General features: G+C 52.1%; 1 protein-coding gene across 4 annotated transcripts in view; it reads left to right on the top strand.

Moving 5' to 3' along the window:
• The window catches only part of RUSC2 (RUN and SH3 domain containing 2), a 50,416-nt gene extending 38,347 nt beyond the window's left edge, over positions 1 to 12,069 (top strand). For 3 of the 4 annotated variants that reach the window (XM_058823467.1, XM_058823465.1, XM_058823466.1), the window contains 10 exons: positions 451 to 1,239; positions 1,731 to 1,931; positions 3,081 to 3,224; positions 4,126 to 4,202; positions 6,251 to 6,425; positions 7,103 to 7,208; positions 8,241 to 8,287; positions 9,217 to 10,192; positions 10,797 to 10,970; positions 11,276 to 12,069. In XM_058823467.1, the coding sequence (XP_058679450.1) occupies positions 451 to 1,239; positions 1,731 to 1,931; positions 3,081 to 3,224; positions 4,126 to 4,202; positions 6,251 to 6,425; positions 7,103 to 7,208; positions 8,241 to 8,287; positions 9,217 to 10,192; positions 10,797 to 10,970; positions 11,276 to 11,456 (2,870 nt within the window). In that variant the 3' untranslated portion in view covers positions 11,457 to 12,069. The remainder of the gene's footprint in view (positions 1 to 450; positions 1,240 to 1,730; positions 1,932 to 3,080; positions 3,225 to 4,125; positions 4,203 to 6,250; positions 6,426 to 7,102; positions 7,209 to 8,240; positions 8,288 to 9,216; positions 10,193 to 10,796; positions 10,971 to 11,275) is intronic. The other variant, XM_058823469.1, reaches the window with a different exon arrangement.
• The last annotated feature ends 257 nt before the right edge of the window (positions 12,070 to 12,326 follow it).

Genomic DNA, 12,326 nt, shown 5'->3' with positions numbered 1-12,326 from the left:
CAAGTCCACAGTGCATGTGGGAGGGGACAGTCCTTTGGGATGAGAAATCTGACTCTACTACAAAGTGTTGGGCCTTGACTTTGTGGTACTGCTTGGGCAGAGGCAGCTCAAGGGCAGGCACCTGATCCCATGGCTTTGTGCTGTCCAGGGGACAAGAGATTGGGAAAGGATGTGAAGCTGGTGACCCTGCCAGGACAGACAAGGTCCTGGTGCAGTGCTGTGCTCTTCCAAACATCTGGAACTCTGCACTTGGGGCCACGTATCTTTTATCTTGCCAGCCCTGGATGTGTGCAACCAGTTCAGACTTGAACCACTCTGTAACTGGCCTCTAGCTCATCCTCTTCCTCCTGCAACAAAGAGCACATTCCCTTTTGCCTGTATTCTGCTTGGCTGAGGATGATTGTTACTCTGCACATTCCTCACCCTTTCTTCCCCTTTCTCTCCCTGAAGGTGGTGGCACAGACAGCAAGCCTGTGGTACGCTACAGCAAGGACCAGCGTCCCACGACTCTGCCCATCCAGCCCTTTGTTTTTCAGCACCACTTCAGCAAGCCACCCAAGGCACGTGCCCTGCACAGCCATTTTGCCTCCAGCCTTTCCCAGCTCTACAGCTTGTCCAGCAACCGGCCTGCCAGCCAGCAGATCTCCATGTCCCAGTGCTCAGCCTTGGCCACCTCGGCAGAGCAGGCGGCAGTGGCGGGGAGCCAGGCCCATGGCACGCTCGTGACCCAGCAGCGCTCAGCAGACGGAGCTGCCTCGCGCGGCGATGGGAGCATCAAGAAGCCTGGCCCCGAAACAACCCGTCCATCCCCGCTGGGCAGCTACTCCCCCGTGCGGTCCAACGTGCCTTTCTTCCAAAGCGTGGACTCCTCTTCCTCGCCCACCTCTGAGAGAGCTGAAGACAGCCAGCCCCCCAGAAGCAGGTCCTGCCCCATCTCTGCTAACCTGCTTCCCACGAGGTCATCTCCTGCTGTCAGTGCCATGCAGCCCTCCAAAGCCACCAAAGCTGACACCCTAAGGCAAAAGGAGAACCCCAAGCTGATTCCCAAGAAGGAGGCCCCGCTTGAGCCAAGCCCACCACTCTCTGAATACCGACTCCACAGTGGGTCACTCCCACCCCTCTCAGTGGGTGGCATGTCCATGAGCAGAGTAGGAGGCCATGCAGATTCACACTGGAGAAGTGGCAGTGAGACCAGCAGCTCTGGTCCCCTGAGCAGCATGGGAATACGGCCTGTCAATGGTAGGTACCCATCCTCCAGGACTGCTAGTCTGGAGCATCTACAGCTCCCTGTAGCTCTGTCTGCTCCCTGTAGTGCCACCATTTCCTGTAGCCACAGACCAGGATAAAAGTGCATCTGGATGCTGCAGGAAGACCTGCAATAAGAGCATGTCCCTCCAGTCCCAGCTCCTACACTGTGTCTCCAGAAAGTGCAGTGTGGGCTGCTGGTCTTACAGCACCCCATACCAGGTGCTTGCACCCCGAACCTGCTGCCTCTGTGCCTGCATCCACAAGGGCACCCAAGCTCCTGCTCTGCTTTGCCAGGCAGTGGCATCCACTTGTCTCCATGTGTGTGTGCTAATGTCCTGAAATGCTGCTGGACCTCTGAGTAATGTGCTGTCTCTCTTTCTCTGTCCTCCATCTTTCTCTTGCTCTCCCCTCCTGTTTCCCTTCCGCATCCTCCCGTGTGCTCTCGTCATCCTGTCTGGTGCTCACTGCCTGCGGCATCCCAGCGAACCACCTCTCCCCCCAAGCGCTGAAGTGGCGGGAGTACAGGCGGAGGAACCCCCTGGGTCTGGACCGCGTTTCAGGGCTGCCCAGCTTAGCGGGCAGCCTGGACAGGAGGCAGCAAGAGCCTCGGCTGAACCGGGGCAACCCCATCTTTGAGCTCCCTGGCGCTCTCAGCACCAGCCATTTCCACTGCAAGCTGAACGGTGCGCACCACCTTTCTGCCGGGGGGTCTTGGGAGGTGTTTCTTTGAGGCTCAGGTTAAGCTTGGATTCATCACTGCTGTGCCTGCTCAGAGCAGGAGGGATGATGCATCTCTTCACAGTGAAGGGTTCAAGAGGAAGGTGAAAATTGCCTCACTGGTTCAAATCTTTGTGGAGCCTTCCTTCTCCATGAGATGAGAGCAGTCAGGTCCAGCTCTGAGCTGGGTTGGAGGGCAAAATAAATGGCTCAAGAGCCTCCTTAGACCTCAGTAAGTGCTCCTGGACTGTGGTTAGCTTGTAGTTTCTCTCACACAGGAGTTTGGGCCCTTGGAGATCTCAGATCTATGCCCCATGGTGCCTGTCCATCCTGTGCCCCAGCCCTGACAATGTGCTGGGTGCTGAGCTGTAGATTTCATGAGGCAACTGACAACACTAAAGGCCTTCACAGGACTCTGTCTTCTGCAGGCTTTGCCCTTAAGGTCTTCCCTGTCCTCCAAAACTTGTGCAGGAAGGGCTGACAGGGGCAGTCTGCTTTTGACTGAACCTCTGACACTCCTGTGGGGAGAACAGTGTGGTCTGTCTGTGGGAGGAAGAGCATTCTACAGGCTAGCCTCAAGCCATGGAGGGAATTCCTCAAAGCCCTATACCTCACTCCGCCAACCCAAACAGTTTCTTCATCTTTCAAGGGAAAATGCATAGCACAGAGTCAAACAGATAGAAGTAAAGCACATGGAGAACTCCTATGGTATGTCACCCTTTGAAAACAGAGACCATCCCAGAGAACAGGCAGCAAACATGCAGGTTGTTGTCTGTGGATGCCTGTGTGCAGCAAATAATGATTTTCTCTCTACTGACTTCTGACCCTGCTTGCAGCAGCATGGGAAGTCTGTGCAGCAAGGTTTCCCTTAGCTCTAGCCCATGAGAGTGAACCTCCCGCAGCATCTTCCAGAGCCTGTGGGCTCCCAGTCAAGCTGGAGGTGATATTGGGTAGGCCATGGGGATCAGCTGTGCAGGCACACATTGTAAACCACTGCTGGGGTAGCCACAAGCCTGTAGCCTTGCTGTCCCAGCAGAGGACAGGTGGCATGAAAACTGCTGCTTGGGTGTGTGGGACTGGGGCTGATTCTTGTCCCCTCTGTCTTACCCCTGCAGGGCAGTCTATGAGGCAACTCCAGCTTACCTACAATGACTTTTTCCCTGACTACTTCTCGCTAGCAGAGAAACCTCCTGCTGAGTTCTGCCTCTCCCCAGATGGCAACACAGAGTCCATCTCCATCGACTTGCTGCAGAAGAAGGGTGAGTCCAACCATCTCTGGTGGACCATGTAATGTGCCATGGAGTGTGCTTGAGCTGCTTCTCCCAGGAAATGTGATTAGAAAGGATCTTAGGTGCACAGGAATGGGCAGAGAGAGCAGACAGGCACAGGAGTGTGACCCTAAGGCAGGGCATGCTGCCCTGGCTCTGTGTACAAAGGTAAACCTGTGTGTATCTGTATGATGTTGCAATGTGCTAACCTGAGATTTTGTAATTTAGGTTGAAAGTCTGTTCAGTCCTACATAAGTAGTATAAAATTGTGTCAATTATATAAAAAGGTAGGAGAAAAGACTCCAGAGCAGGGCAAGATATGGCTGTGGTGGGATCCATGCAAGGGGCAGGGCTGGCAGGACTTGACAGCTGATTTGTTACCATTTCAGAGGCAAGGGATGTGCAGAAAGGTTCCCATGCCTTTGCCAGCTATGTGCTCATGATTACCAGGTGGCAGCTTTCTCTTCTGTTTCAGTTCTGTTCTCACATTATCCTGGTGCAGGTGACAGATTATACACCACTGGCTTGATACTGAAAGTCATGACAGAACCTGCCAAATGCAAGGCTTCTGCCCTGCCAGCCTGTGGCATCAAGGCAGCAAAAGACACATTGCCTCAGACCCCATCTCTGCTGCCTCAGGCATGGGGTGTGGAGGTGACCCTTGGGAATATTGACAGGCTGTCCTACTGGCAGCCTGATAGGTGAGTGCTGGAGCCAGCAGGAAGAGTTTTGGTGAGGATTTATGAGAGTCTCTGCATGGTTTTTGGCAGAGAGGGCTTGTGTGTAGACAAGGGCTTGCAGTGCCCCTATATCTGATTATTTCCAGGAGTGTTTTGCAGAGTCCATCCCAGCAGCCCCTCAGACAGCTCTTTGACCTGTTGTTTTCCACTAGGTCTTGTGAAGGCTATCAACACTGCTGTTGACCTGATTGTGGCTCACTTTGGAACCAGCAGGGATCCAGGGGTGAAGGTATGTCTTGCATCCAACTCCATTCTGGGTGGCACAGAGAGTACAGAGCAAGATTGCCTCTCCATTCTCTTCTAGTCAAAAACTACAGGTTATCTAACAAAAGCAGGAGTAGCAAAAACAAATCAAATAAAGGTGATGGCACACCATGCAGCAGATAGTAAATCTATAACAATTCCTGCTGCATGCTACAGTATGTAGATGTGTTTAAAGGAAGATCAGAAAAACACAGGGAAATTATGTTTATTAAACATATAGGAATAATATCCAGCTTAGACTCTGAGTTGGAAGTAGTTGTAGGATGTGAAAGTATAAAGGGCAAGTATTATGTACGTTTGTTCTGGTTTAACTCTCTCTTTATGTACTTACTCTGGCTCTTTATAAGAGGAAACACCAGACCAGCTGCCCTTCTGGTCTGATGCAGCACACCAGCTCTTTTTTCTCACACAGTGGAGAGATGTGTTTCCCTCCTTCACATGTCCCATGACTCTGGTCTGGCACTGGTGCCAGGGTACAGTGCAGTGTTCCCCATCCCTGAGCATCTCACATTTTAATATGAGATACTGAATAATTTTAATAATGATAAAAAAGTGCATCAGACTTCACCCATCTGGGGCAGCTGGTCACACCCATGGTAGCCCTTACCATGAATACATTTAGCATATTTAGGGTATATCTAAATGGCTGTGTTAGGCCCTTGCTCCCCTCATTTCCAGTTTCTGGAATAACACAGAAGTGCATCTAGGTTGCCCCAGAGCTGGCTGTATTTGGCCTGCGCTCCCTCATCCCTGTTTCTGGAATAACACAGAAGCAGAGCAATTTTGCTTGTGTTTGTAGCAGGCATTGTTTGCAGTCCTGTGACACCCAGCATGTTTGTGGTGCCTCCTCTCAGTGCTGAATGCCTGGCTTCAGTCAGGCGACTCTGGGCAGCAATGTGACACTGTTTGGACATGATAACTCCCCTGGCATGCCATCCCCAAGGAGAAACCTGACTGGGACAGATTCCAAAACCATTCAATCTTATCTCAGAGCCCAGTGTAATTTTGTCCTAATTACAGCTGTTTCTGATGCAGAGATTGCTGTGCAACATAACTGGAGCTGTTGAGATTCCCATGGCTTTTTAGGGCTTTACTGTGAATTTCCAATACTTGCAGTGTAGGTTTGGGGAATAATTGCAACATTCCCCCATTACTTTGCTTATCAGACAATGCTGTGGTTTTAACCTCCCATTTCTTTATACATCAATGTGCCAGGGCTGAGCATTCACCTGTCAAAAGGCAGCATCCATCCCTGCTGCTGCCATGCTCAGTGGATCTGACAGGATTATTCCTGAGCCAAGTTCAGTTTCAGTTCAGGGCTTTTGTGAACCTGTGCCAACTGGTCAGTATAATTCCAGCTCAGCTGGTAAAATCTGTGCCCTGAGCACCATTGCCTGACCCATTTGGATAGACTCCTTGGCAGCTCATAGACTGTAAGCAGCAGAATGTGTCCCTGCTCTGCTGGTGCTGGGCTTTTACATGGGCTCTTACATGCCTCCTCTTCACCTCAGTCTGAGCTCTGGCCATCCTTTTTGCCCTTATCAGTATATTTACAGTAATCTCCAGGAGATATAGCTTGACATGTCACTGAGTTAAGTGTTCTAGAACCCCTCAGTGCTGGTAGTTCTATGTGGGTTGGTGCTTCCTAATCCAGAATTAGCTACAAGAAAATCTACAGCAGCAGGAATATCCCCAGCTCTTTTCTTCCTCAAGCAAGAGAGCCTTGTTATCCCTCTTGGGAGAACCAGGCATGCTTTCTCATTGGGATGTCCTCTTCCCAGCATAGGATATTCTTTTTTCAAGTTACTGCCTCTTCCCAGCCTGGGGAAGAGCTTGCAGAGAGCAATCCAGAACTGGTGTATGAAGCATCAGGAGTGAAACCAAAGACCCTCATGTTCAAGGAGCTGCCTGGATGTTGCTTGCTGGGTGTCTGTAGTGGGACTGAACTGTTTCCATGCATCTGTACCTTGAAAACGGTTAGCAACACTCTCCCTGTTGCCTGTTTTCCACTAGGCCAAACTTGGGAACAGCTCCGTGAGCCCCAATGTGGGGCATCTCATCCTGAAATACCTGTGCCCAGCTGTCCGGGACATTCTGAGTGATGGGCTGAAGGCTTACGTCCTGGACATGATCATTGGCCAGAGGAGGAACATCCCCTGGAGCGTGGTGGAGGCATCCACCCAACTAGGTATGGATGCTGGGCAGCAGTGCCTGTGGCATTTGTGGTTGGGAGGTGCTGGGGAAGTTTGGCTCTAAGGATGGGGGTGCAAAACACCCATTTTCCTGCTTGGAACAGGGTGCACATGTGCAATTTCTTGCAAGAAGGGAGGGACTCTGCGCTGTTCTTCCCAAGTATTTATTGTCATTTCCCCTGAAATTTGCAAATTCTCCCATAACAGGCCAAACCAACAAAAAAAGGAAGGAAAAAAACCCAACAAAATTAATTCCACATTGGTTTCTTCATCATACTGGGAAGCCTCATAGCCTGACTGTGGCAAATCTTGAGCTTTGCAGTTATCTCTATGACTGCAGACACCCCAAATTATAAGCACACACCACAATATTCTCTTTACATGCTGATTTTGAGCCAGTGGCTCTGATTGTCACCGAAGTGTGGGAGGCAGGTCCTGGTAATGAAACTCTCCCAGAGTTTTGGAGTGGTGGTCTGGGATGGATCACAGCCCATCTCCCATGTGTAGTCTAAGTGTTGGTATGGAGTGAGCTCACATTGGTGTGGTGGAGAGGCAGTGCACACACAGACATGGACACCCAGAGAATGTCTGTCTTGCCTTGGTGCTCCATCCTGTGGTGCAGTTTTGGCTTTGCTCATCACAGCTAATCTCAACAATTTGCTTCTCTCCACAGGGCCCTCCACAAAGCTGCTGCACAGCCTCTACAGCAAGATCAGCCAGTACACAGAGCTCACCAACCACACCATGCGGTTCAACGCATTCATCTTTGGCCTCCTCAAGTAAGCAGGACCCCTGGGGTGGCTGCACCTCCCTGTCCAGGGCTGGCAGCAGCTGTTGGTCCTTGACTGCAGGCAGGCAGAGTTTACCATGAAACAAACTTAAGAATCTGGGAAGCCACTTCCCAGAAGCAGGCTAGAGAAGGAAGAAGCTATAAGTCTCAGAGAACTCCTTCCAGGTCAGGAGTGAGAATGAGTGGCTGTAGTAGCCAAGTGAAGAACTGGGTCAGTCTGTTTTAGCCTCAAAACATCAGGTGAGAAAACTCTGTCCAACTTCGTATGAGGTTAGACATAATATTTGTATTATACATATGTATATATGTATAATATATGTATAATTCCTCTTTAAACCACTGTTTCCTGGAGCTGCAACAGATCCCAAGGCATGAGGTTCTGAAGGAGAAATTGCCCTGGTCTGGGACTCCAGACTGGCACTTCTAGTTTGCATAAGGAATGTGCACACTCTGCTCTGTTTAATATGTTTTTGTGGGTGAAGGGATAAGTACTGCTAGGATGGTGTTTCCCTGCTCCTCTCTGGTGGTTAGCAACAGCTCTGGCAGTGGCAACAGAGTTCCCAAGATCTCTGGGAACTCTGTAGAATTCCTCCAGGCAGGAGCAAGCTCTGCCCAGCTCTCCCCATGCAGGGTGACCCCATTCTCCTCCACTGGCATATTTTGGCCTGAGCCACCAGCACTGGTCTTAGTTTTGTAGATCATTTGCCTCTTCCACAGCAGCCTCTTCTCAGCAAAACAAAGCTCTATCAAGGACATAGGAGGAGAACAGTGAGGAATCACGGTTATTCGTGGTTACAGTTACACATTTAAAGCTGTGTAGATGTTCAGTGACAGGGCTGAGTGTCTGTGATCAAGGCATGCAGATGGGAGCGAGCCGCTGTCCTTTTCCCGAGGTTCACAAGCTCATGCCTTGTAAATGCCCTTTTCCAGCCACACTTCTTGTGGCATATCCATGAGGATGAATGGGGTTAATGGATTTTCACTGTTTCTTTCTTACCCTGCTAATTTTCCATTCCTGCAGTATCCGGTCCTTGGAGTTCTGGTTCAACCACCTTTACAACCATGAAGGTAAGAGCCTGAAGGCTGTGGGCTGCTGTGGGAGTCAAACTCTGCACACAGTTAGAGCATGGGATGGAAATGTGTTTGTCCTGTTGCTCTCTCAGCTTGGGCTGCTCTTCTCTGCCCTGAGGTGAAGGACTAAGCTATTACACAGTCTCAATGTAGCAGGAAAATCCCAGGTGGAAGTCCAAGCATCATGCAGCTCCTTCCACCTGAACCTGGACTTCCATTCTCCTTCCTACCCACAGCTAGTACCCAAGGCTGTCAGTGCAGATCCCTCAGTCCATTTGCAGGAGGTCAGATCTATTCCTCTCCAAATTTCTATGTTCCCTGACCAATGCCTGAGAGTTTTGTATGCCTGGAGATGTGCACACTTACCTGAAACTTTTCAGTCATGGAAAATAGGAAGAAACGGAAAGGAAAACCTGACATACAAAAAGCAGATTTTACTGGATGTATCTGTTTTAGACTAGAGTAGAGTAGAGTAGAGTAGAATAGAATAGAATAGAATAGAATAGAATAGAATAGAATAGAATAGAATAGAATAGAATAGAATAGAATAGAATAGGGTCTGTGCTTATCTTGGCTTTCTGAAGCAGAAGACGGCCATATATTAGACCATAATTAAGACCTGGAAGCATGAGCAAAAGCTGGGGCTGTCAGGTTATTCCCATCTTTTTTCCATGGCATTTGGTGGCAGAGGTCATCTGGGCTGATAAGTCTGCCAGGCAAGTCCTGGCTGCAGGTACAACTGGAAAGCTCTGTCTGGCCAGTTGCTGAGAGGTCACAGAGCATCTGGTGCTCCCTGACCCAGGCCTGAGCCTCACACTATGACCAAAAACAGGTGTGCATCTCCTTTCCTCATAGCTTCAGCAGCTTTGTGGTGGCTTGGTAATGGTGGCAAGAGTGTCTCCTCTAATTAATGTCTTTTCCTACAGACATCATCCTGGCACACTATCAACCAGTGGGCTTCTTGTGCCTGTCTCACAGTGTGTGCCAACCTCTTTTTGAGGAGCTCCTGCTCCTACTCCAGCCGCTCTCCCTGCTGCCCTTCAACCTAGACCTGCTCTTCGAGCACCACCTGGTGCAGATGGGCAAAGAGCAGCAGCAGCAAAAGGAACTGCTGCGTGTGAAGCAGGACCTGCTGCTTTCTGTGCACTCCACCCTGCAGCTGATGCGGACCCGGGGCAGCAGTGAGGATCCTGATGGCTGCAGCACCGCCCCTGAAACATGCCAAGGGGGTGCCAGAGATGGTGACATCTCACCAGGGCACAGCCCACAGCAAGCTGTGAGTGAAAAGAGGGTCAAGGGAGTGGGGGCCTCCTGCGGAGAAGGTGACAGGGAGGAAGAGCAGAGCACGATGCGAGAGAGCACGTGGGAGGGGAAGAAGGACAAGCAGGCAGGCTGGTGGTACCAGCTCATGCAGACCTCTCAGATTTACATTGAGAGTTCAGCCGAAGGCTCAAAGTTCATCCACTCGGAGAAGAAGAAAGCAGCTTTGAATCCTGCACCCCGGTCAGTGGAGACCCAGAAGGCACCACCTCCCCGAGAAGGGGTGGTGGAGGGTGCAGAGGCTTGTCCCATTGCTGAGGGCACCTTGGAGGAGAGGCCCAAGGCAGACAGCAAGCCAAGTCCTGAAGCTGTGGAAGAGCCCTTGGAAAAGCCCCAGCAGGTAGTGGTCGGTGAAGAGGTGAAGGAACGGAGCTGGCCCTTCTGGATGGGCAGCCCCCCAGACTCTGTGCTTACAGAGCTAAAGCGCAGCAAGGAGAAGGAGGCTCAGCAAAGAGTGGGAGCAGCAGCAGCAGCCCCCCAAGAGGACAGCAGCACCAGTGCATCAGAGGGCAGCCAGCCCATCAAGTGGGGACACTTGTTTGGGTCCAGGAAGGTACAGAAAGAGCCCAGACAACCAAACAGGTAAGGGCAGGGATGGTTTGGGGCTGAGAAGGGCTGGTTAACCTGGAGTATGGCAGCACAGGTGGAAGTCAGACCAAGAACTGACCACTGGGCAACACCATGGTGGTACATCAAGGGTCTGTAACCTGCACAGTCCTGCCAGCCTGCCTTAATTCCTCTCATATCCTTGCTCAGTCTATCTCATAGGCTTTCTTCTTCTGCCTCAGCTCTGTCACTGCCTTGGCATCTAAACCCTGCTACATGGCACCATTATCACCCCATCCCTCCCAAAACCACATGTTGAGAACAGAACACAGAGCCATTGCTGTTGCTTACAACAGGGGTGGGGGGAGGGTGAAGTTGCTAGTAGCTGAGACCCCTGTGCACTGCCTCTACCTCTATTCACCCTTACTGCTCCTGAAAATGACCACTGGAAATGTCTTTCCCAGTCCAGGCTGTGGTGTTAGATCTGAGCCCTCCCTGCCTGGAGACCCGGGGCACTCCCTAGCAGTGCACTCAGTGCGTGAGGCCAAACCTCTAAGGCGTGACCTTGCCATGAGAGCACCTGCTCTGTTTCCTTGGGTGCGCTTTGCTGCCACTGACTGCTTCTGTCTCCTCCTTCCAGGTTGCCCTCCGGCTGGCTGAGCTTGGACAAGTCCGTCTTCCAGCTGGTGGCCCAGACAGTTGGGGCTAGCATGTGGCGTGAAGCAGCCCCGGAGCCAGACCCTCCCCATCCAGAACCACCTGAGGCACCTGCTGTGGCACTACCAGTCCAAGGGATGTCTCCTCACCCTACCTGGTGAGTGACACCAAGTGGACAGTCTTGAAGGTGCTGGAATGTGTTAGGTTGAGGGTGGCACGGTTCTGCCTGTTGCAGTTTTCCTGGCCCTCTTTGTAGTCATGGATCAGAGAATGGTTTGGGGCAATGATGCAGCTTGTGCATTGATCCACCACAACTCTGCAATCTGCAGGTGATGGGGAGCTGGGGGGGCAGCTGAGAGTCTGGATGGAGAGGGAAGCAAGGGGTATTTTCCTCTCCCGCTGGGCCTGTGGGTGGGGTGGGTGTCCTGAGGTGAGCTAACCCTACTTTCCTTCTACCTGCAGTGAGGTGAAAGCTCTTTGCCATCACATTGCCACTGAGGCAGGACAACTGAGCTTCAACAAAGGGGATATTCTGCAGGTCATCTCCAAGGTGGATGGTGACTGGCTGCAGTGCAGCCTTGGCTCCGAGAAGGGACTGGTGCCCATCATGTACGTCACCCACCCTGAGGACGAGGACTATTGACACATTTAGGAGGCCAAGCACAGTTCCCTGGGCTCCTCTGGGGTAGCCTACCCTGCCAGAGGAACAAACACAGCTTCTTGCTAGTTTCTTACCTTTCCTGCCATTACAGAATACAGTAACCGTAGATGGTTCCTTCTTGCTCCTCCTTGTGCAGCTGCCAAAGGCCAACTTAGCCCCCGGGGTCTTCTGCGAGCTGCACATCGTATTGCCAGGCATCGCCATGCATGCAGCCACACCAGGGACCGCCTGACCCCCCCCTCCGCCCCTCACTGTCTGCAGCACCCACAGGCCATGGACTTGTACATTACAGGAGCCCAGGCAGTCCCTGCCAGGGCAACGCTGCCCCGCTGTTGGGTGCTGGAGGTGCAGGATGCTGGCCGTCCCCTGCCGGGGGGTGGCAGTGCAGTCTGCAGCATCCATCATCCCCGGCATCCTCAGCTGAAGGGGTGGGAGCACCCTGCGTTGTCAGGGTCCCTGCGAGGCTGGGCTGATGGGTTGTGTTTATTGGGGCACTGCAAAGTAGGCTCCCTCACGCTGGAGCATCCCTGTCCTAGTGTGCTGTAGTGGTTTCTAGTGGGTTGTACCGGGACAAGTGTCCTGGCAGTGCCACACTGCAGGGCTGGGGCTGTGCATGGCCACAGCCAGGGGAGGGGGACGGGGTATGTGTGTGAGTGTGGAGCAAAGGGGTGTGAGGGGCTGTCAGGAAGGCACGGGGTTGTTCAGTGTTACGTAGGTCCAGGATGGGTAGTGCCACCCTGTGCAGAGATGGGTGCTTTGGGGGGAGGCCGTGTGCCCTCCACACTGAGCAGGGAACCGGTGCCTGGGAAGCCCTGGGATGCTCAGTGGAGGGCGCTGGAGGGGAGGGAATGA

The sequence above is a fragment of the Ammospiza caudacuta genome, chromosome Z, assembly GCF_027887145.1.
Source record: "Ammospiza caudacuta isolate bAmmCau1 chromosome Z, bAmmCau1.pri, whole genome shotgun sequence".
NCBI classification, from domain to species: Eukaryota; Metazoa; Chordata; class Aves; order Passeriformes; family Passerellidae; genus Ammospiza; species Ammospiza caudacuta.
Note: the sequence above shows the minus strand (reverse complement) of the source record. Positions and strands in the feature narration are given on the sequence as shown.